The 21520-nt window shown below is 41.9% G+C and overlaps 1 protein-coding gene across 2 annotated transcripts in view; it reads right to left on the bottom strand.

Moving 5' to 3' along the window:
- Positions 1-19699, bottom strand: part of SH3BGRL2 (SH3 domain binding glutamate rich protein like 2) — a 64044-nt gene extending 44345 nt beyond the window's left edge. The window contains exons 1-2 of one of the 2 annotated variants that reach the window (XM_054023084.1): positions 19403-19699; positions 4583-4621 (exon numbers count right to left, since the gene is read on the bottom strand). In XM_054023084.1, the coding sequence (XP_053879059.1) occupies positions 4583-4621; positions 19403-19447 (84 nt within the window). In that variant the 5' untranslated portion in view covers positions 19448-19699. The remainder of the gene's footprint in view (positions 1-4582; positions 4622-19402) is intronic. The other variant, XM_054023085.1, reaches the window with a different exon arrangement.
- Positions 19700-21520: the final 1821 nt, after the last annotated feature.

Here is a 21520-nt window from a genome sequence, read left to right on the forward strand (position 1 = left end):
AAGTGATCTGGTGAACTCTAGCCATTTTTGAACTGGGGGTGTCTGAAGGAGCACAGAAAGTGTGGACACGTTCTTTCATATAGCATTTGTTCTTTGGTAGGGAGTTGTTGTTACAGGGTTAGCTGCACCTCTGTTCCCCATCTGGTCTCTCTGAGTGCAACTCTCCCTCCTCAGATATTCTGCCCTTACTGGTCCCAGGGTGGAATCTCCCAGTTCTTCCATTCTTAGACCAGGACCCAGATACACCACCTTGTGGTAAGTGGTTGGTATACACATTGCAGGCCTGACTGGGTTTCAGGTACCTGCAGGAGAGACAGAGACACCCCTGATTAGCCAGTAGCCTGATAGTTAGGTCACTTATCTAGTATGCGAGAGACCTAGGATCAAGTCCCCTAAATTAGGCAGAGGAGCCATTTGAACCTTGCTTTGCCTAAGTCCAGGGACTTGATCCTGGGTCTCTAACATCCCATATGAGTTGTCCTAACTACTGGGCTATAGAGTTAGTCTCTCTCTGGTCCAATGAATATTTTATTATACAAAATGGAACAGCTCCAATGAGAGGGAGAGAGAGAGACTGTATGACACAGCGTTTAGGGCACTCAACTACAACGTGGGAGACCCAGGTTCAGGTCCCTTTGCCAAAAAAGGCAGAGGAGGGATTTGAACCTGGGTCTCCCCCATCCCAGGTGAGTGCCCTAACCACTGGTCTTCTCGTTCTCTTCTATCATATATTCCACTTTGAAATGAAAACAAGTATCAAAACAGAAATATTGTTTTCCAGCCAGCCCCAATAGTTATTTCCTTTCCCATATAAGTGTAAGCACATTTATACCAATATTACTGAGCTCTCACTAAGGGAATTGTATTGCTTTAAACTATACTAGAGTTAAAGTGGTACAATTTGTCTGTAGAAGTCAAGCATGTAAATCCAATTCTGAATATACATCTAAATATGCAATTAATACAGTTATTTATGGTCATTGTCCCACAGGGTTAAGAGATGTTTCAGAGTAGCAGCCGTGTTAGTCTGTATCCGCAAAAAGAAGAACAGGAGTACTTGTGGCACCTTAGAGACTAACAAATTTATTAGAGCATAAGCTTTCGTGGACTACAGCCCACTTCTTCGGATGCATCCGAAGAAGTGGGCTGTAGTCCACGAAAGCTTATGCTCTAATAAATTTGTTAGTCTCTAAGGTGCCACAAGTACTCCTGTTCTTCTTTTCACAGGGTTAATTAATTCTTATTAATAAGAAATTATCTTGTAGACATGCACCACCCTCATTCACAATTGCAAACACTGCCCCCCCCCCGCCCCATAGACAAACCAATAGCATTTCTAGCCAAGCACAACAATCGGTCACATGAAAAAGTACTGTTAGGAAAGGATTATTATTACAGTAGAACCTCAGAGTTATGAACACCAGAGTTACAAACTGACCAGTCAACCACAGACCTCACTTGGAACTGGAAGTGCACAAATAACCAGCAGCAGAGCCAAAAATAAAAAAAGCAAATACAGTATAGCACTGTGTTAAAAATGTAAACTACTAAAACAAATGAAAGTTTTAAAACTAGGATTTGACAAAGTAAGGAAACTGCTTCTGTGCTTTTTTCACTTAAATTAAGATGGTTCAAAACAGTGTTTTTCTTCTGCATAGTAAAGTTTCAAAGCTGTATTAAGTCAATGTTCAGTTATAAACTTTTGAAAGAAAAACCATAACACTTTGTTCAGAGTTACGAACTTTTCAGAGTTACAAACAACCTCCATTCCTGAGGTGTCCGTAACTCTGAGGTTCTACTGAATCTGAGACACAAGGTGGGTGAAGTACTCTCTCTTATTGGGCCAACTTCTGTTGGTGAAAGAGACATGCTTTTGAACTACACACAGTTCTTCTTTGTGTAGCTTGAAAGCTCGTCTCCTTCATCAACAGAAGTGGGTCCAATATATTAACTCACCCACGTTGTCTCTCTAATATCCCGAGACCATCACAGCTACAATAGCACTGCAAACAATAATTACTATCTGTAATCTAGCACAAAAGACCCAGTTACGATTGGAAGTGCATTGTACTAAGCACCATTACTGTCCCCCCGCCCCCCCCAAAATCCACACAACAAACAAACAAAAACTGTCACCGACTCAATGAATTTACAATTTAAGGGCCAGTCTTGTACCACTAAAATCAATGAGTTTTGCAATCACTTTATAGAGAGCAAACAAAGTCAAGCCTCAACAGGCAAGACAGAGGAAGAGTGGGAGGGAGGAGGGAGATGCAATATAAACTAAAGGGGTCAGAGCAAGTAGAAGCCACCGTCATGTTGGTTCTGTGGGTTTTTTAATGATCTATGCACAAACGTACACAGTGCTGCCTTCCAACGAAACTACACGTAGCAGCTGAAGACAGGAAAGAGAAACTGCATTGTATGAGCAGCAAACACTCACCAGACCACAGTTTGAGAACCATTGTTCTACTGTGCTTATTGTTTATATGCTCATTGCAGATGCTGATAAATATTCCTGTTGGACTTTGGTTGTTTACTTTTACAGAAGACAGAATTTTATTACTTCCTTTTTATATGTAGATTGTATGAATTCATAGATTAATAAAGCCATTGTGATAATTTAGTCTGACCTGCATATCGCTGGCCATAGGAAAGCCCGGAATTAATTCCTTCTAGAGCTAGAGCATCATTTTCAAAAAAACAGCCAGTCTTGAGTTAAAAATTTCTAGTGATGGAGCATCCACCACAACCCTCGCAATTGGTTTCCCTGAGACTTCGACATGTGGCACTGTACGATAGTGGCTACTGAGTATGCTATTAAATGTTTGTTATTCATAATCACAGACAATTTAGTAGTAACCTCACAAAGAAACTATAAATCAGGCTATAGATCATGGGAGGAAGGGCTCAGAGCCTTGAGGCGGGCATTAATGCTGCTCTGAAAATCTGCCACTCTGCTAGGGAACAATGCTGCTTGGAGCGCCATTCGGGCTCCAGTACTCTCCTCAACCAGCCATTGCTTTGAAAATGTATAGCACTCCAATGAGACTTGGCTAGATCCTGGGCCACACCACCTGAGAAACAAACAACAAAAGGGGCAGCACTACAGGAAAGGGTGGGACAAAGGTGGTTTTATGCCATGTTGTAGCACCTGGATTCTGAGTTGGAGCCAATATGTAACAGGCAGGACTAAATCATGTTTACTTAACATTTCACAGGGACTGTTACTTACCAATATCTTCCTTCTAGCATAGTACTTAGTATGCTCCTACACCACTTGGTTTTGCTGCCTTAAATTACACGAGAGGGGAAGAAACAGTGCAGAGAAACCTATTTCCATGTCTCATTTGCAGTAAATACTCAGGAGTGAGGGGAGGTGCTTTATTCAGAGCAAGCATTCTGAGCTAATTCTATGTGCTTTATCAGTCAAATGATTCTGTAGCAATGTTTTGCTGACACACACTCTGGCCATGAATTTTGTTAAATGTGGTCTGTGCTTGCAGTTTTACAGTGTAACTGATGAATAAATTCCTGGGCTTGCAGCACATTCACTGTTTGTTTTGAGAGCACCAGCAATTGTTTTAATTTTTAAAAAGTTGTGAAGATACTAGGAAGTAGCAGCTCCTGGCTTTTTAAAAGCTGCTACCAAATCTGCTTCAACTAGCTACAGGTTAGCAAATGCTGAGTAACTGATACTTGTGCCCACATCTTGAGAAAATTACAAAACAGAAATAACTGTCAAGACTAACTGCAAATTTAAACAATGGCTGATTGCAAATTTAAACATATTGGATCTGTATCCAGTACCACATGTGCCAGTGTAATAGTCAGGCTCACTGTCTTCACACAGTTTATTTTTTCAGGGTAGAATTCTTTGGTGGCTTCAAACATACCTGCCAACACTGAATAGGTGTAGGTGGGGCTGCATGGGAAGAAAAAGTGGAGACTAGGAGAGCTTTTTGAAAGTAAAGGAGTGGGAAGAGTTAAATATCTTGCTATAAAAGAGGGACTGTCCTGTACTAAAAGGAAACATTTTTCAAAGTTACTGCCCCCATACAATAAAGAATTTTAACAGATGATAAAAAATAAATGGCATCCCTCCTCCTGCTTCATGAGAAGCTCTTCAGGTCCTATGCTAAGACCTTGACTCAGGCAAAGCTCCCATTCACCAATAGTAGGAGCTCTGAGTGAGGATTTTAGCATTGGCCCCTTAATAACCAGGATGGTAAAGTGCTTAGTTTATTTAATAACCTCACATTTAATAAAAAAAAAAAAAAAAACCCACAAACTTGTAAAAGATTCTACTCTTTAATACCATCTAAATCATGTAACAGTGGTTTTGTCTTGCAGCCCTTACGTTAGCAGAGCTATTGGCCTTAGCATAATCCTGCTCATTAATGTAATGGCAACACACTCACTGACTTAAACTAGAGCAGGATCGAGCCCTCACAAGGACGACAGGTTGCGCCCACGTAATCCTGTAAAGTTTGCCAGGAATATTCAGGGATCAGTCCTCTCAGTACATTGCAGGATCAGGGATTTAGTTTTCAGTTCCCCAACTTTCGAAACATTCAGTTACCTTATTGAACGGAGACTTTACTGGAGAAGAAGCGTATTCCTTGAAATGAAAAACAACAAAATAGAAGGATAATACACATTAGTAAATATTATGCCACATGTAGATTAGAGAACAAATTACATTAATTAGGAGAAAAACCTTCCTGTCAGTTAGGAGTAACTGAATTAAGGGTTGTGATTGCGCAGTATATGTACAAAATACATTTTGATGGGGAAGGTAGACTTTGCTAGATTCAATTTTTTTGTCAACATGCAAAATGCTTGTTAAAAATATGACATTTTAACAAAGGAGAGTGGTATCAGAGGGAGTTAAATGTAGAGTACTAAATAAAGGATTCAGATTATCCTCTGACAAGCTTGAGAAATCTTGTATTGGAGACATACAAGAAAATAATACCTGCTTTTCAGCCATTTTCCTGAAAATTACTTAACCATCTGCTAGATTACAAATGAAACATTAGTCTCCAACACTGGAAATAATGGATATAATTTAGCTGTCATCTGGGTTTGGAAATATACACATTTATTAATCCCTGGAGTTGCAAAATAGTATGCACATTTTTCCAGTACTAGCATAGCTAGGCAAATGACAGGTGCTGGGCACAAAGATGCGTTCAGTCTTCTCAGCTGCTTTGATTTCTTGAACGAACAGTAGCCTTGCCTCCATACTTTTATCTTCTCAGCAACCTGTATGCACAGATTTAGCTTCAAATGCACTGTTACAGCTCTAGTTAAGCTCCTCCTGCTGGATGCTCACCAGACTTCTGTGTTTGGACCCAGATGCTGAGCCTGGGTGCTTTCAAGCTTTCCTTCATCTGAGTAGGCTCCAGCATAGACTATGGCTATGACATCTCTGGCATACTTCCTGGGCATGGCCTCTCTGTCTGATACTCCTTCTGGAATTGGGACTCCCATAGCCAGCTGCCCTAGGTCCCAAGGACTAGTGCTGACTCCCCCCAAACCCCAATAGTTCAAGCACATCCTTTCCCAGAACTAGGGTTGCCAGGTGTCCAGTTTTCTACCAGAACCCCTGGTCAAAAAAGGACTCTGATGGCGACCAGGCCATTACAAGTCCAGTTGGCATAGGACTGGAAGGTTCCCTACTCAGCTCCGCACGGCTCCCAGAAAGTTGCCAGCATGTCCCTCCATCTTGTAGGTGTAGGAATGGCCATGGGAGCTCCGCGTGCTGCCCCTGCCCTGAGCGCTGGCTCTGCAGCTCCCATTGGCCGGGAGGTGCATCTCGCCACTTCCTGGGAACCCACAGAGGTAAGCACTGCCCAGAGCCTGCACTCCCTCCTGCACCCCAACTCCCTGCCCCAGCCTGGATCCACCTCCCATACCCCAAACCCCTCATCCCTGGCCCCACCCCAGAGCCCACACCCCCAACCAGAGCCCTAACTCTCCCCCCTCCCACACACCCTAACCGCCTGCCCCAGCCCTGAGTCCCCTCCCGCACCCAAACTCCCTCTTGGAGCCTTCACCCCCTCTTCAGGACCATGCTCCTCCAGCTCATGGCTTATCCTCCGAATCATGGAGTCTCTCTGACCTTTGCAGTCAGTTTCCTTCAGTGCTGGCTGGTCTGCAGTCAGCAGGTCCTCCTTGGCTCCTAAAGCCTGACCCTTCTGTTCCTCTCTGTGACTCCCTCTCTGCTTTTAACCAACACCTCAGTCTCTTTGTTCCCTTTCTGGGGAAATTCCACTGCTCCTCTTCCTCTCCCATCACCCCGCCCTTATCTTCAGTGAGAACTGGTTCTCCTAGCCTTCAGCCATCCCAGTGTCCTAAAGTGCTTCCATCTGAATGGAATGTCAGAGTGTCCATTGTCTGAGAGAGGTATGATACCAGCTCTGAGAGCAGATAGAGGATTCCACATACACTGAGGCACTCAGTGATACAGCAATTTCATAAAATCAACCAGAATTCATAAGTTGTACATAGACAGGTTCTCCAAACCATCACACGTGCCTCTTCCTTAGAGTACAGTAACTCCTCACTTAAAGTTGTCCCGGTTAACGTTGTTTTGTTGCTGACCAATTAGGGAACATGCTCGTTTAAAGTTGTGCAATGCTTCCTTTTAACATCGTTTGGCAGCCACCTGCTTTGTCCACTGCTTGCAGGAAGAGCAGCCCATTGGAGCTAGCTGGTGGGGGCTTGGAATCAGGGTGGACTGGCAGCCCCCTATCAGCTCCCCGCTCCCCTAAGTTCCCTGTGCTGCAGCTGCCCAGCAGGCTACCAATTGCCAGCAGTTCAGCTGTCCCTCCCCCCACTGCCATGTGCTGCTCCTGCCCTCAGCCTTGGAGCTGCTCCGGGAAGCCTCCTGCTTGCTGTACGGGGGGAGGGAGGAAGTGGGGAGCTGTCAGGGTTTCCCCCTGCTCGAGCTATTGGGGTGTGGAGGGAGTTGCTTACCCCATTTCCATAGAGCAGGGGGTACACACGACAGGGTTCAGGACAGAGGGAGCTTCCAGGCAGTAGCTGCGGTCTCAGCAAGCTGATCTAATTAACAAGGCAGTGTACTTAAGACTGGGGTCAGCTACTTAAAGGGGAAATGTGCATCTCTCGCTCTCACACACACAGTGTGTGTGTCTGTCTGCGATTCTCTCTCCCCTCCCTCCATGCCTGCTGTCTTGTAGAGTGAGGCTACATTAACAATGAGTTAACCCTTGAGGGCTCAGCCAAATATTAGTTCATCATTTAGCAATAAGGCATTCCCTGTGAAATATCCCACCCTCTGACTCTTTCACCTCAACCCAGCTTCACAATCATCATCGCTGTGTACCAGTATTAAATTGTTTGTTTAAAACTTATACTCTGTGTGTGTGTGTGTGTGTGTGTATATATATATCACACAGTATATATGTCTTTTGTCTGATGAAAAAAATTTCCCTGGAACCTAACCCCCTCATTTACATTAAATCTTATGGGGAAATTGGATTTGCTTAACATCGTTTCGCTTAAAGTCGCATTTTTCAGGAACATAACTACAATGTTAAGTGAGGAGTTACTGTACTTTCTGTTGAAAGCAATTCAAACATAGAGAATCATTGAATAACAGGGTGGGAAGGGACCTCAGGAGGTCATCTATCCAACCCCCTGCTCAAAGCAGGACCAATTCCCAGACAGATTTTTATCCCAAATCCCTAAATGGCCACCTCAGGGATTGAACTGACAATGCTGGGTTTAGCAAGCCAATGCTCAAACCACTGAGCTATCCCTCCCTCCATAACCTGAGCTCTTAAAAAGATAGATAGATAGATAGATAGATAAGATTAGATACTGGAGTAATAAGCACATTAGAAATCGCTAAGGAAGAGAGCTAACTGTATGCACTATGCTATGGCAAACTGCCTGGCTAAGTGACACTGCAGCAGCTTTCTGGGAGTCAAAGCCTATTTAGAATAAAAATGGAAAGACTGCTGCCCCATACCATATGGGGCCTCCTAAGGTCGCACCTCTGTATTAAAGATTAGATAGTGGAAAGTGGAGCATCATATTTTTCCTTAAACTCTGAAATGTCCAAGGTGTTTCAAGCTATTTGGATGTCTGTTTTGAAAAGAGTGCCTCTCTCCTGTGGCATACGTAGTGCAGCAGTTGCTATGGCAAGTAACCATTGGTTTAGCTAGGTAGTGAATGGTTATGTAATACTGCTGGGGTGGGGGGTGTTTTTTAGCTTCTCATGTCTCTTTTTTCCTAAGATGCACATAGGTGAGTGGTGTTGTCTTGCACTTACAACAGGGGACTGGGAGTCAATGCAACTGCTTTGGTAAAATTACACTTCTGTCACATAAAAGCCCCAGTATGGGTATAGAAATTGCCTTGAATCAGACTTGCTTTCCTTACCTAAGAAATGCAGTAGAAGCAAAAATAGGTCGAGGCCTCTGTCACTGCAGGCTCAAATGTAACAAGAGCATCAGAAATTTGCATGGCTTTACGATGGACTCTGCAATGGTTTCTTTTCTGTGCTTATATCAAAATAGCAATGCAACAAAATAGAAGACAAATGAATGCAAATGCCACCTGGAGTGCTAGGACTGTCACCTCCTGTCATTTTATAAATCTGAATAAAGAAAGGTGAGGTGGGTCTGCAGTTAATCAGTATTAAACTAGAGATATGTTCATCTGATTCTGCTAAGGCTTCATCACATCTCCTGTTATGGCTTAATATTTTCACAGCAAGATGTAACAGGGAATGTGATTTAATCATCATCAATATGAGAAACAGAGATAATAATCCAGTGTATTAACTAGTTATTATGGCTCCTGTAGTACAACAGATTCCCTTTGCATTACTTTGCAAGACTAATGATATTTCTGATATTTTTGATGTGCATGGAGGGGGAGGGAGAAGCATTTCAAAGAGATGCTGTCTAGATGACTCAGATTCCAAATAGACAGAGCTGTTCATCCTTCAGCTTTTCATGAGACACACACACACACACACACACACACACACACACACACACACCCCTTTTAAATTTCAAATGATCAAAAGCTAGTTCATAGCCTGTAACATTATTTATCGGGATTTTACAAGGGGAACACAGATGTAGAAAAGCTACCTGATTTGCCCAAAGCCATGTGAAAAATTAGTGAAAAAATCCAGAATTGGAAATGGAGTTGTTGGTTCCCAATCCCCTTCTAAGACTTCACTTGCCCTCTTAATAATTGTCTTGCAGTAAATTTGATTCTCTTTGCTGGACCTGGACTTCTGATTTTGTAACCCACATTTACTCGGTGTGGTTTGCTGGACCACCAAGGCTTATGAGTCTCCTACATCCCTTTTTCCTAACAGAGCTGAGTGTTTTAGCTCAGACAGTACAGGATTCAACGTTTCTATCTGGTTCAATCCCCACTACTGACCCCAGGGGCATTATATTACATTTATAAATTACATCAATAGGGTGCTTTCAGGCTGGAGCCTAGAACATTGCACAAGTTTCACATTTCGGAATAGCAATATAAAACATTAGCAAAAATACAAACTGAAGATACTTTGTTTTTTGAAGAACACTCAAGTTTTCAACTCGTCCTCCCCCGCCATTGCCAAACACACACACACAAATAAGATACCCTTAAGGTTTAATTACTAGGCACAGAAAGCTGCAATGCAATACTGTGAACACTGTATTTAGTCAATTGGGGTCTGATTCAAAGCCCACTGAATTCATCAAGGATCTTTGTATCGGGGCCTTACTGTATCTGGTACAGCAGCTATTACACCATCTTTTGCTAACACGACGGTCAAGACGCTGCTGCAGTAAGGAGGAAATCAAGATAAAATCTGATATGGATACTTAACACAGTAAAACATTGCAGCCCAGAAGGTCTGACATTAACTTGATATTTTCCTTTAACAAAATGTCTGCACTCTGCATTCAGTGTAATTCATGCCTACAATTTGTTTTAGAATAATTTGTTTCAATAATTAAAATATTGAAACTAGGTAAAGGAAAAATGCTGACGTTTTGTGCTGCTTAGAATGCTTTGCCCAAATAGGCACTTTGGCTCATGGATCCTCTGAGCCAGTAAATGCCTTTAAATAGGATTGCCTAGGTGTAGCTAATAAGAACTTTCACACAATCCAATTGATCCATGAAATAGAATGGAATTCAACTCACTCTCTTGGTTTTGTTGGCTTTGCAGGGGGTAATAGGAGTAAAACCAGACATCTAAGACCAAAGCCTGCAGTGAGCTGCGTGTGGATAGACTCTTGTACCCACACAAAGCAGCACTGAAGTCTTTCAGGATCAAAGCCTAAGTTTCTGTCACTATAGTAAGTAAACCTGATGCTGAATACAAACACAGCTACAGGTTCTCTTACCTCTTTGGGTTTTAGTTGGATTACACAGCTGCTTTCTAACAAATGAAATGTGTTATGGATTATTTTTTAATTTCCAAAACAAATGTGATTTGAATATCTTAATTTTGCTTTTCCTTGATTTTTCACATTTGCATTGTGGATGCTAAATGTCAGTAACCTTAACTGTTTTAATCCAATTTTGTGTTACTCATTGAAATCAAATTCAGTTAGCAAACATGGTGATTTATAGATTAAGGATATTCTACAAACAGTGCCAGTAGTGACAATAAAGAATGAAGTAAGTGTCTAGACTTATATGACACAGCTGGCCGATAAAGGGGCCAAGGTGACCACTAGTGAAAAAAAGGTGTATTCATGGGCTAGGCCATTGTCTCATGGAACTGTTAGTTCTACCGGCTAAAGAAACAATCTTTAAAAATGTATAAAATTGTTCTTTATCATTTCACAATCATGCCAGACTGAGTGAATTCAGAGAAAAGGGCTAACCTTGAAAGCACATATTGTTGTACAATTGCTAGAGATTGGAGTCATATCTGAATATAAAGCAGTTTAGCACACTAGAAGTCACAGCAAAACAGATGTTCAAAAGGACTTTTGGGAACATGATCAGAACAGAACAGTGCCTCCTTGAAGCATTATTACAACTACTACTGTTACTTTTACTGACCTTTGCTTACAAGGATAAGCAAAGATCATAGATTATATATCCTCATGTAGATTTTGCTGTGTTCTTTAGTTATCCACAGGAGTCTATCCACTTTTTTTTTTAAATAAAGATTCTGACAGGAAGTAATACTACGGACTGAGAAGAAACTGAACAAACATCGGAGAGGTACAATTTAATATTAAATTATCAAAATGTGGCAATAGTTAAGCACTTAGGGTACGTCTACACAGCAAAGGAAAAAGCCACAGCTAGCCCATGCCCGCTGACTTAGGCTCACAGGTTCAGACTGCAGGGCTGTTTCATTGCTATATAGACTTCCAGGCTTGGGCTGGAGCCTGGGTTCTAGCACCGTGCAAGGTGGGAGGTTCCCACAGCTCGGGCTAGAGCCCGGAAGCTACACAGCAATGAAACAGCCCCATAGCCCGAGCCCAAAGGCACGGGCCAGCTGCAGTGCAGACACACCTTTAGTGGTTGATCCAAAGCCTGCTAACATTAATAGAAAGATGCCCTTAAATTAAAATGTCAATGCATATGAACTTTACTGGTTCAACTATAAGCCCAGAATGCTCCCAATATTCTGGGGGTTTAATAACAAGTCAGTGGAGTGATTTGTGTAAATTGTTGTCTCTTCCTGATTTTAATATTGCAGAACTGTTACTTGCCAGGTGGGTGAGGTAATATCTTTTATTGGACCAACTTCTGTTGGTGAGAAGCTTGTCTCCCGCATCAATAGAAGTTAATCCAATAAAAGGTATTACCTCACCCACCTTGTATCTCTATATACTTAATATATATCACAATTGTTTTTTAGGATCAATTGTATTTGTGTAATAAGTTGTAGACGTCTCCAAATTATTAGGGTAACCAATGAAATCTTATCAAGCACTAAAGAATAAATCATTTTTTATTTTGACTATTCTGTTTCTAGGATAGAAAGATGCACAAAAGCATTAATATCATCTCTGGAAAGTAAATAGTAAAACCTCTCAGACTATTTTCATGATTTTTCAATAAAAACTATTCTGTGATTTAAAAAAATCGGGGTACAATGTTTTGGAGAAATTAGAGAGGAGTTGAAAATCCAGGTTTATCACGAGAAACTAACTTCAGCCTTAATATGGAGAGATTATGTGTTTCTTCATAACACACAATATTGTCTAAATCATTTGGAGCAAGTTGGGTCAAATTTCATTGTAAAATACTAGAATATCCACTTTGTTAAAAATGCAACTCAGGAAACGGAAAAAAATTCCAGTTAATCTGCACTTAAAATTTATATGTAAAACTGCAACAAGCTAAAACTTAACAGCTAAGATAGCAATCTCTCCAAACCAGTCTTTATAATAGAAAAAACACAATGGTAATACTGTAATTACTACAGTGCTATCAGGTTTCCTACAAAAAAAAATTCATAATTATCTTAATTACACATTGGTAAAAAAAAAAATCAAAGTCCAGCTTCTAATCACTGTTATCAAAGCCTATTCTTTTTTCATGTTGGTGTCTTTCCATTCCCCTCCCGCAAGCGTTGATAGCGTATGTGGCTGAATAGAGCTTGTAATTTAGCAGATACAATTCATTTTCAACACAGTGGTTTTCGCAACGTATGAAAGCATACAAAATTCCAAAGTGAGAAATTATTTTTAAATGTTGTATTGCACACCAGGTGGAATAAATCTCTGGATTTCATTATTTTAATAAATTTCACTTTAATATCATTCTGCTTAATTTAAAAAGACGTAGAGAAAGAACATGGCTCTATTACAATAAATTGTTACCACAGAGGAGAATTACATTAGTTTAAATAATTGTTAAAAACTTTCTCCAATATTTTGGAATCTGTTTAATGAAATCATACCAAGCTGAGGCCCAATCTTGCAACTCCTCTGTGCATGTTGTCAGTGGGCATCCCAGACACAGAGGGTACATGGAGCCAGGTTCCTGATTAGTCCAAGGTAACTAAAGCTGTGAAGAATTGTTTACATCTTCAAATCTTCAACTAATTTTCATCATACTACAAGCAACATGTGGACAAAAATATAGGTTTTTCGTAAAAGTAAAGCAAAAGAAAGATCAAATTCTAGTCCCCTAGAATTATTTGGTGAAAAGTCAGAACAGGTGTTTTCTGGCACACAGACACTAAACCACTGCGAGGAAAAAATAAAAACTTTTTTACAATAGCAACCGTCACCTTTTCTTCTATTGATAAAAATACACACAAAGGTAAAACTCACTGCTTCAGGCCTGTAAATTAGCACACTGAGTTCAGGACATCTTCCCCTGAAGGGACAGAAGTATAGGGTGAAGAAGCAAGAGGTGGCAGGGCCAGCAAAAACTTGCTAGGCTGTCTTTACGACGTTTCCCATTGGGTTTCAACTGCACCAGCTCAAACATGTTAAACTATAACTTGTCCTGTCTACACTAGGGTATTTTTTAAAACTTTTATTTTAGTCTGGCCAAGGCCTTAGGGTTTCCTATAGTGCCCACAAGCACTGTTACGGGACTGTGTGGTGCAAACATTGAAAGGAATATTTACATTCCAAGTAAAGGTGTTTTACTGGATATTTTTAAATTCATGAAGCATTTGCATCTACAGGTTTTGTAATAAAATAAAGTCATCAGAGCTATTACAGTTCATCAACCACCATACGCAGGGCTAGAAACAGTGATGTGCTCGAGAAGTCTTGGGATTCGAACACCAAAATTGAGTGTTGAGGTATTTTCTCTGCTGCTTCTGGTGCTCAACCTCTCACTGAATACCATTTCCCCATCCCTCCCCAAGAGGGCTTATCCCTCAAACTCCTACATATATTTATAGACAGACCATTTTTCTTTTCTTTGGATTAGGTCAGATTGCACATGTCAGGGATTTAAAAAGAAAGAAAGAAAAAAACAGTGAGGATACATCTAAACAAAGGGAACACTGTGCTAGCAATGGTTAGTATATTTTTCAGAGACATTTCCAGCTCATTGCACTTAATTCAACCTGGGTATAATTCTGGAGATGTCAAAGGAATTATACTGGAGTAAACTTGGACCATTATACTTGCCAAGCAATGTCACCACTCCTCGTGGTTAGCATACAGGGGGTTAGTTTAAATGAAAATAAGATGATTGATTCCCCTGTCCTTCACCCTGCCTTCCATGCAAGCACATTCACACCAGACTTATCACAGGCTAAAGAGGAAGAAGGTTTGTTAAGTCTCCCTGTTAGAGTATTGGCAACACATTGCTGGGTAGATAACAAAGAAACCAAGCCCAGTATAGGAGGCTCGCTGAATCTTTATTTAAATAAAAAAAAAATAAAAAATAAAAAAAACACCCCACAACTAGTAATTTAACCAAAATACCAGTAGTGAGGTTAAGAAATGAAAAACAAAACAGTCACACCACACGTCTTATTACAGAACATTGATCTAAATGTTATAGATATAGCTACAATGGGCCAGATTCTGATACCATGTAAATCTATTTGACATCAGTGGAGTTATTCCCAATTTACAGAGCTCAGAATTTTGCCTCTGGTACAAAGCAGTGCACTGTTAAGGAACAGGTAGTAAAGGTATACATTTCTTAAACAAATCACACACATTTAAAAATGATGGTATATCAGAATTCAGCCCTTGGATTTTGCATAACTGTGAAAAAAACTATTTTATTTGTATATCTGCAAATACCAGCTAGTCATAATGTTTTGCATTTTCAAAAACTGCCCATCCCCTAGTCAGTACTACAACACAGGCATGGAAACATCCACATTACATTATATTTGTATGTAGCATCTTTGCTCCAAATCAAGTGCCAGTCAAGGAAGAGAGAGTACATTTCAATCTAAGGTACTTCTAAGGAATCAGTCACTAATTTAAGTCTCAATGTCTAAAGATATTTCTTTGTAACTTCTTATGCTTGCATATTTCCTTTTGTTGACACTCCTATTTCAGATATGCATTATGAAAATTGCAAATATAACAAAAAAAATCTTAATTTGCTCACATTGTAAATAGAATTCAATCAAAGGCACCATCACTCTTTACAGAGCATAGTGTATGCGCCAATGAGTTCTTTGATGGCTGCTGAGTCCGATGCATGAGTGACAGTCCCGTCCACAGATAGGCCACACCCACACACTAACGATGTTCTCAATCCAAGCAGCAGATTCTTTCCTCTTCTGACACTGGTCATCACAAACCCCAATTCAGTCTGCTTCACAACGCCTTGCTCCATCTATCTACATACAAGCTGATGCCGCTAGCCAGCGTGACATTCTTCACTCCTTTCCCAATCATCCAAAGGATACTAAATCATCTTTGCAAGCATCCTGAAATCTGCACAGTGGTCTGCCTCTATTTTAAATACTTCTCGAGCTTCAGAGTATAGCACATGCTTTGGGATCCTGTAATCCAGCATTCACTTGACATGTCCAAGCCATCTGAGTCTTTTCTTACTAATCAACATTCCGATGAATGACATACTAGCATGATTTAATATTAAATAGAACTAGTTTATCTACAAACAATGGAACAGAAAGAGAAGATAGTACACCTCTACCCTGATATAATGCTGTCCTCGGGAGCTAAAAAAAAAATCTTACCGCATTATAGGTGAAACCGCATTATATCGAACTTGCTTTGATCCGCCGGAGTGCGCAGCCCCGCCCCCCAGAGCGCTGCTTTACCGCGTTATATCCAAATACGTGTTATATCGGGTCGCGTTATATCGGGGTAGAGGTGTACATCCGCAGCAGAACAGAAGGGCAGTAATAATTTTCTAGGCAGAATGGTGGAAGAAGCATTGCCTAAGACATGTAAAACTTGATTGGACAAAGCACTAGCAAATGCACTTGAGAGAACAGTCCTACACGTATGGATGTCCTACAGCTTCACCCAAGTGGTCATAAGGAGTGGAAACCAAACCGTCAGTTCCTTCCAGACCTGTTGGTGTGGGGTTCTGGAGATGTGTTGTTTCATTATTTTCTAATGCCCCTGGCAAACAGGGAGATAATGCTGTGTCCTGAATTGCACAGGAGAAGATGCAGGCTAAGCTTTCCATGCACTTGGAAGATGATGGACATGACCTAGTTCAGGGGTCGGCAACCTCTGGCACGCAGCTCGCCAGGGTAAGCACCCTGGCAGGCTGGGCCAGTTTGTTTATCTGCCGCACCGGCAGGTTCGGGGCTCCAGGCCAATGGGGGCTGCAGGAAGCGGCGCTGTGCTTGCAAGGGATGTGCTGGCCCCAGCTTTCCGCAGCCCCCATTGGCCTGGAGCGGCGAACCGTGGCCAGTGGGAGCCACAATCGGCCGAACCTACCGACGCGGCAGGTAAACTAACTGGCCTGGCCCACCAGGGTGCTTACCCTGGCGAGCCACGTGCCAGAGTTTGCCAACCCCTGCCCTAGCTGGTCTTTCCCTTCTCTGATACCTGATTCTACAATGGTCTTCTAAAACATCAAGAAATAAGTTTTAAAACTTCACTGTTTTAGAGTACAGTATTACTAATACAGGGAATTGGTAATGGGTTTCCCCGCTATGTCACCTATTCTATTCTGGCCAAGGATAGTAACAAATGAAAGTCTTTCCTCTCAGATGGCTGTACAATAACCTATATGAAGTGAGTTGGTGGTCTCAGTCCAGTACTAATGGTCCATGTCATCTAAGTCAGTGGTCTGCAAACTTTTTTGACCACACAACACTATCAGTAAAAAAATTTTGAGCAAGCACCTCCTCCTGCCGAGACCACTGATCTAAGTCACCATCACAATTGGCCCTACTGCTGGCAACCAAAGCAGAAAAGCCAGTGGATGAATTAAACTACACTTCAACCACAGAACTGGGATGGCACGGTAATGGTAGGGAATCTCTAACTGCCGCTGATCTTGGTGTAAAAATTAACTTGTTTGTCAGTCAGGTAATAACTAGCTAGATTAGCCCATCCATCCCTACCCTGTTTGCCTGAAACTGGGAATAGGTGACAGGGGATGGATCACTTGATGATTACCTGTTCTGTTCATTGCCTCTGAAGCACCTAACAGTGGCCAATGCCAGAAGACAGGATACTGGACTAGATGGACCGTTAGCCATTCTTATTCTTAACTATTCTAGCTGGTGATTACTGGATCAAGCTTCTCCTCCTCTAGCTCACCCCCCCCCAAAAAAAAAAGCTCAAATAGGTCATTATTGTTTGAAATAAATATGAGAAACTACAATATGAACTGACTGACAGTTAATGGGAGGGAGTGTTTCTATGATGAATGCTCAGTGAACATGTTCTGTTAAAGTTCTCAAGAGATTCTGTATTTGCTAAATATGCTACTGAAATGGATAATTAGTTCGTATTAGCTGTAAGTATGCAACTACTAAGCATTCCAAGCACTTCATGACAAACTGTATCAGACGACAAACCTGTCACCATGCCACTGACCTGAACACAAACAGTGCACAATAAAAGACCAAAGGAAGAGAATACACAAACCTTCAGTCAGGAACAAAGTCCACTGTCTCTCTACAAACAAACAAAAAAAATAAGAATGCCAGTAATAGCACTGCTCAAGCATAAAGTATACCAATTATATCTGAAGCCCTCTGATGTTTCTCATTAAAGAACACATTCAGATGAGCATTTACATTCAGATGGTCTTCATGGAAATATAAGCTGTCACTTTAAATAGGAATATAGATATTTATAGGTCACATGCATAATTAATTAACCAAGAGGAAACTAAGGACTTCAGCTACTATCAATCAAAGGACATAATGATTGATGCCCTTCAAAATTAATTCAAGGAAAGAGTTGTGCCCACTTCAAAATACTTGTTAACTTACAGATATGCCTTTGTCCTGAGGTTGGTCCGTGGGGCTTTCTAAAAGACTCCAGTAATTTGTAATTATCAGTAGAATTTATTTTGTTTGTTACAGTGCCCTGAGGAAAAACACATATTTCAGACTAAAGCAATGCTGTTGCAAGACTCCCCTTCTCTATCCATGGGACGTGACTAACCGTGGTAAAACTAGGCTACTTTACTCAAGAAATCTCATCAGTAACTTAAGGAAGAGTTAAGATAATGTTTTTTAAGTGTCAGCTCACCAATTTTGTTATACTTTCTTTAGTCATTTTAATTTTTTCCAAGCACACACACATGGCCCCAGACCCCCTGCACATTTTAGATACCTTTTATTTTAAAGCAGGCAGGCTGATTTTAAAAAACAAAAAATAAGTGGGACAGCATAAATAAATTTTCTCTCACAGTAAAGTTTTTGTATGCCAGTGCTAGATGAAAACTGACTACAACCAAGTATACAGGGCTGGCTCCAGGGACCAGCTTGGCAAGCAGGTGCTTGGGGCAGCCGCTCGGGAGGGGACGGCACCTCCAGCTATTCGGCGGCAATTCGGTGGACGGTCCCTCACTCCCGCTGGGAGCGAAGGACCTTCCACCAAATTGCCGCCGCAAATCACGATCGCAGCTTTTTTTTTTTTTTTTTGGCTGCTTGGGGCGGCCAAAACCCTGAAGCCAGCCCTGCAAGTATAATAATGTTGGAAGCAATGCTACAGTTAATGCTAACGCATTTTAGTCTAAATCAAGTTTAGCATGGAAATGGTGGAATAACAACAGGCAGGGCTGTTCCATGATAAGAACTTGTGCTAGGAAAGAGGAAACAATCTATCACAGCAATACTCTTATAATAAAACTAGGAAATGCACTTTGTTTAAAAAAAAAAAACACACCACCACCAAGCAGGTATCCTGTTCTGCTTGCTTTTAAACTAAATTATGGGAATCATAGAATGGTAGAACTGGAAGAGACCTCGAGACGTCTTCGGCTCCAATTTATTTCAGTGCTTAAATACCCTGACAGGAAGTTTTTCCCTAATGACCAACCTAAACCACCCTCGCTGCAATTTAAGCCCATTGCTTCTTGTCCTATCCTCAGAGGTTAAAAAGAACAATAATTCTTGTATGAGGCAATTCCTCAGATACTGTAGTTTCGCAAATAAACAAGGAATTTATAGCTCAAATTTGAGACCTCTTTTCTTACTCCACCCCACCAAATCTCATCAACAAAGGCACCCCTGTTCACCACGAACTACTATCTGAAATGTAGAGGTCCCCTAAGCAATTAGCAGCACCCAAATCCAAGTGGTTCCTTGGAATTTCCAAACACTTGATGAGCGGCAGAGTTGTGTGTTTCTTTCCTGCGCTGAATGTTTGCAGCCGGGAAAAGCCAACCCCCAGCCAGCTTTAGCGATAGCAGCGTGGGTGGCTCGGGATCCCAAGCAGCCAGCTGGCCTCAGCTATCGCCTGCCCCCCTGCACCTCCAGGTGCGCCTCCCACGCCCCCATCACTCACCGCCACCGAGCAGGAGGAGGATGCGATGAACACCCGGATAATCATCCTCACTTCATTCGCCGCTTCTCTCCAGCCAAGGGGAGACGTGAAAGGGTTAAGGGAGCTCCCACTCCTGCAGCTGTAAGCCGCTGCTGCGAGCTGCGGGGGGGTTGCTTGCAGGACCTAGCCCGCCTTGCTCACCCCGCTGAAGCCCAGACGCTCTAGCAGCTACAGCACAGCGTTCGCCTGGGGACTCCCGCTTCGCCTGGGCAGCGGCAGCGCAGCTCAGACACCCAGAGCTTAGCGGGAGGCAGGAGATGAAAGCAGAAGGGGGGAAAGAGGGTGCGCAATGATTGCTGGGAATTGTAGTGCTGCGGCTCTGCCAGCTGGTGGATGTGTTTCCAGGGGGCAACCTGCACCTCCCAGATGTGTGCGCGGGGGCGACAGGTCAAGTAGATTAATGGCGAACAACCTACTTAGTAGCCTCTAATTCTGGCTGTCTTCAAATTCTGGTGCCCCCCCAGAGGGGACACTGATTCCCAGGGATCATGTAGCACACCCGCAACTCCCATTGACTTGGGCCTGAGTTGCGGGACTCAGTACCACAGTATGCCAGGCTTGCTGGTCACCCCAGTTATTTATGGCCAATGATTTAGCTACCCTAGCAAATCAACAGTGGAACAGAGACAAGTAAGGACCATTTTTGAAGATACAGGCCACAGTGCCTGATAGCTTGTTTTAATCCGCAGCATTATTAAAGTACATCCGTAATAAGGGCTTCTTTCACATTGAGTTTTGCCTACATGCCAAGTGTGGCACCTTATAGACTAACAAATTTATTTGAGCATAAGCTTTCATAGGCTACAGCCCGCTTCATCGGATGCATAGAATGGAACATATAGTAAGAAGATATATATATATACAGAAAACATGAAAAGGTGGAAGTTGCCAATACCAACTCTAAGAGGCTAATTAATTAAGATGAGCTATTATCAGCAGGAGAAAATAAAACTTTTGTAGTGATAATCAAGATGGCCATTCCAGACAGTTGACAAGAAGGTGTGAGGATACTTAACATGGGAAAATAGATTCAATTTGTGTAATGACCCAGCCACTCCCAGTCTCTATTCAAGCCCAAGTTAATGGTATCTAGTTTGCAAATTAATTCTAGTTCAGCAGTTTCTCGTTGGAGTCTGTTTCTGAAGCTTTTCAAGATCTCTAATGAAGCATTCTTAAAACTACAGTACCCACCTGCTGAAGTGAAAAAACAGATTGTCAGAGCCAGAAGAGTACCCAGAAGTCACCTACTACAGGACAGGCCCAACAAAGAAAATAACGGAACGCCTCTAGCAGTCACCTTCAGCCCCCACCTAAAACCTCTCCAGCGTATCACCAAAGATCTACAACCTATCCTGAGAGATGATCCCTCACTCTCACAGATCTTGGGAGACAGACCAGTCCTCGCTTACAGACAGCCCCCCAACCTGAAGCAAATACTCACCAGCAACCACACAACAAAAACACTAACCCAGGAACCTATCCTTGCAACAAAGCCCGATGTCAACTCTGTCCACCTATCTATTCAAATGACACCATCATAGGACCTAATCACATCAGCCATGCCATCAGTACCTTGTTCACCTGCACATCTACCAATGTAATATATGCCATCACGTGCCAGCAATGCTCCTCTGCCATGTACATTGGCCACACTGGACAGACTCTACACAAAAGAATAAATGGACACAAATCTGACATCAGGAATCATAACATTCAAAAACCAGCAGGAGAACACTTCAGTCTCTCTGGTCACTCAGTAACAGACTTAAAGGTGGCAATTTTGCAACAGAAAACTTCAAAAACAGACTCCAACAAGAAACTGCTGAACTAGAATTACTTTGCAAAGTTGATACCATTAACTTGAGCTTGAATAGAGACTGGGAATGGCTGGGTCATTACACAAATTGAATCTATTTTCCCATGTTAAGTATCCTCACACCTTCTTGTCAACTGTCTGGAATGGCCATCTTGATTATCACTACAAAAGTTTTTTTTTCCTCCTGCTGATAATAGCTCATCTTAATTAATTAGCCTCTTAGAGTTGGTATTGGCAACTTCCACCTTTTCATGTTCTCTGTA

The sequence above is a fragment of the Malaclemys terrapin genome, chromosome 3 (assembly GCF_027887155.1).
Source record: "Malaclemys terrapin pileata isolate rMalTer1 chromosome 3, rMalTer1.hap1, whole genome shotgun sequence".
Lineage (NCBI taxonomy): Eukaryota > Metazoa > Chordata > Testudines > Emydidae > Malaclemys > Malaclemys terrapin.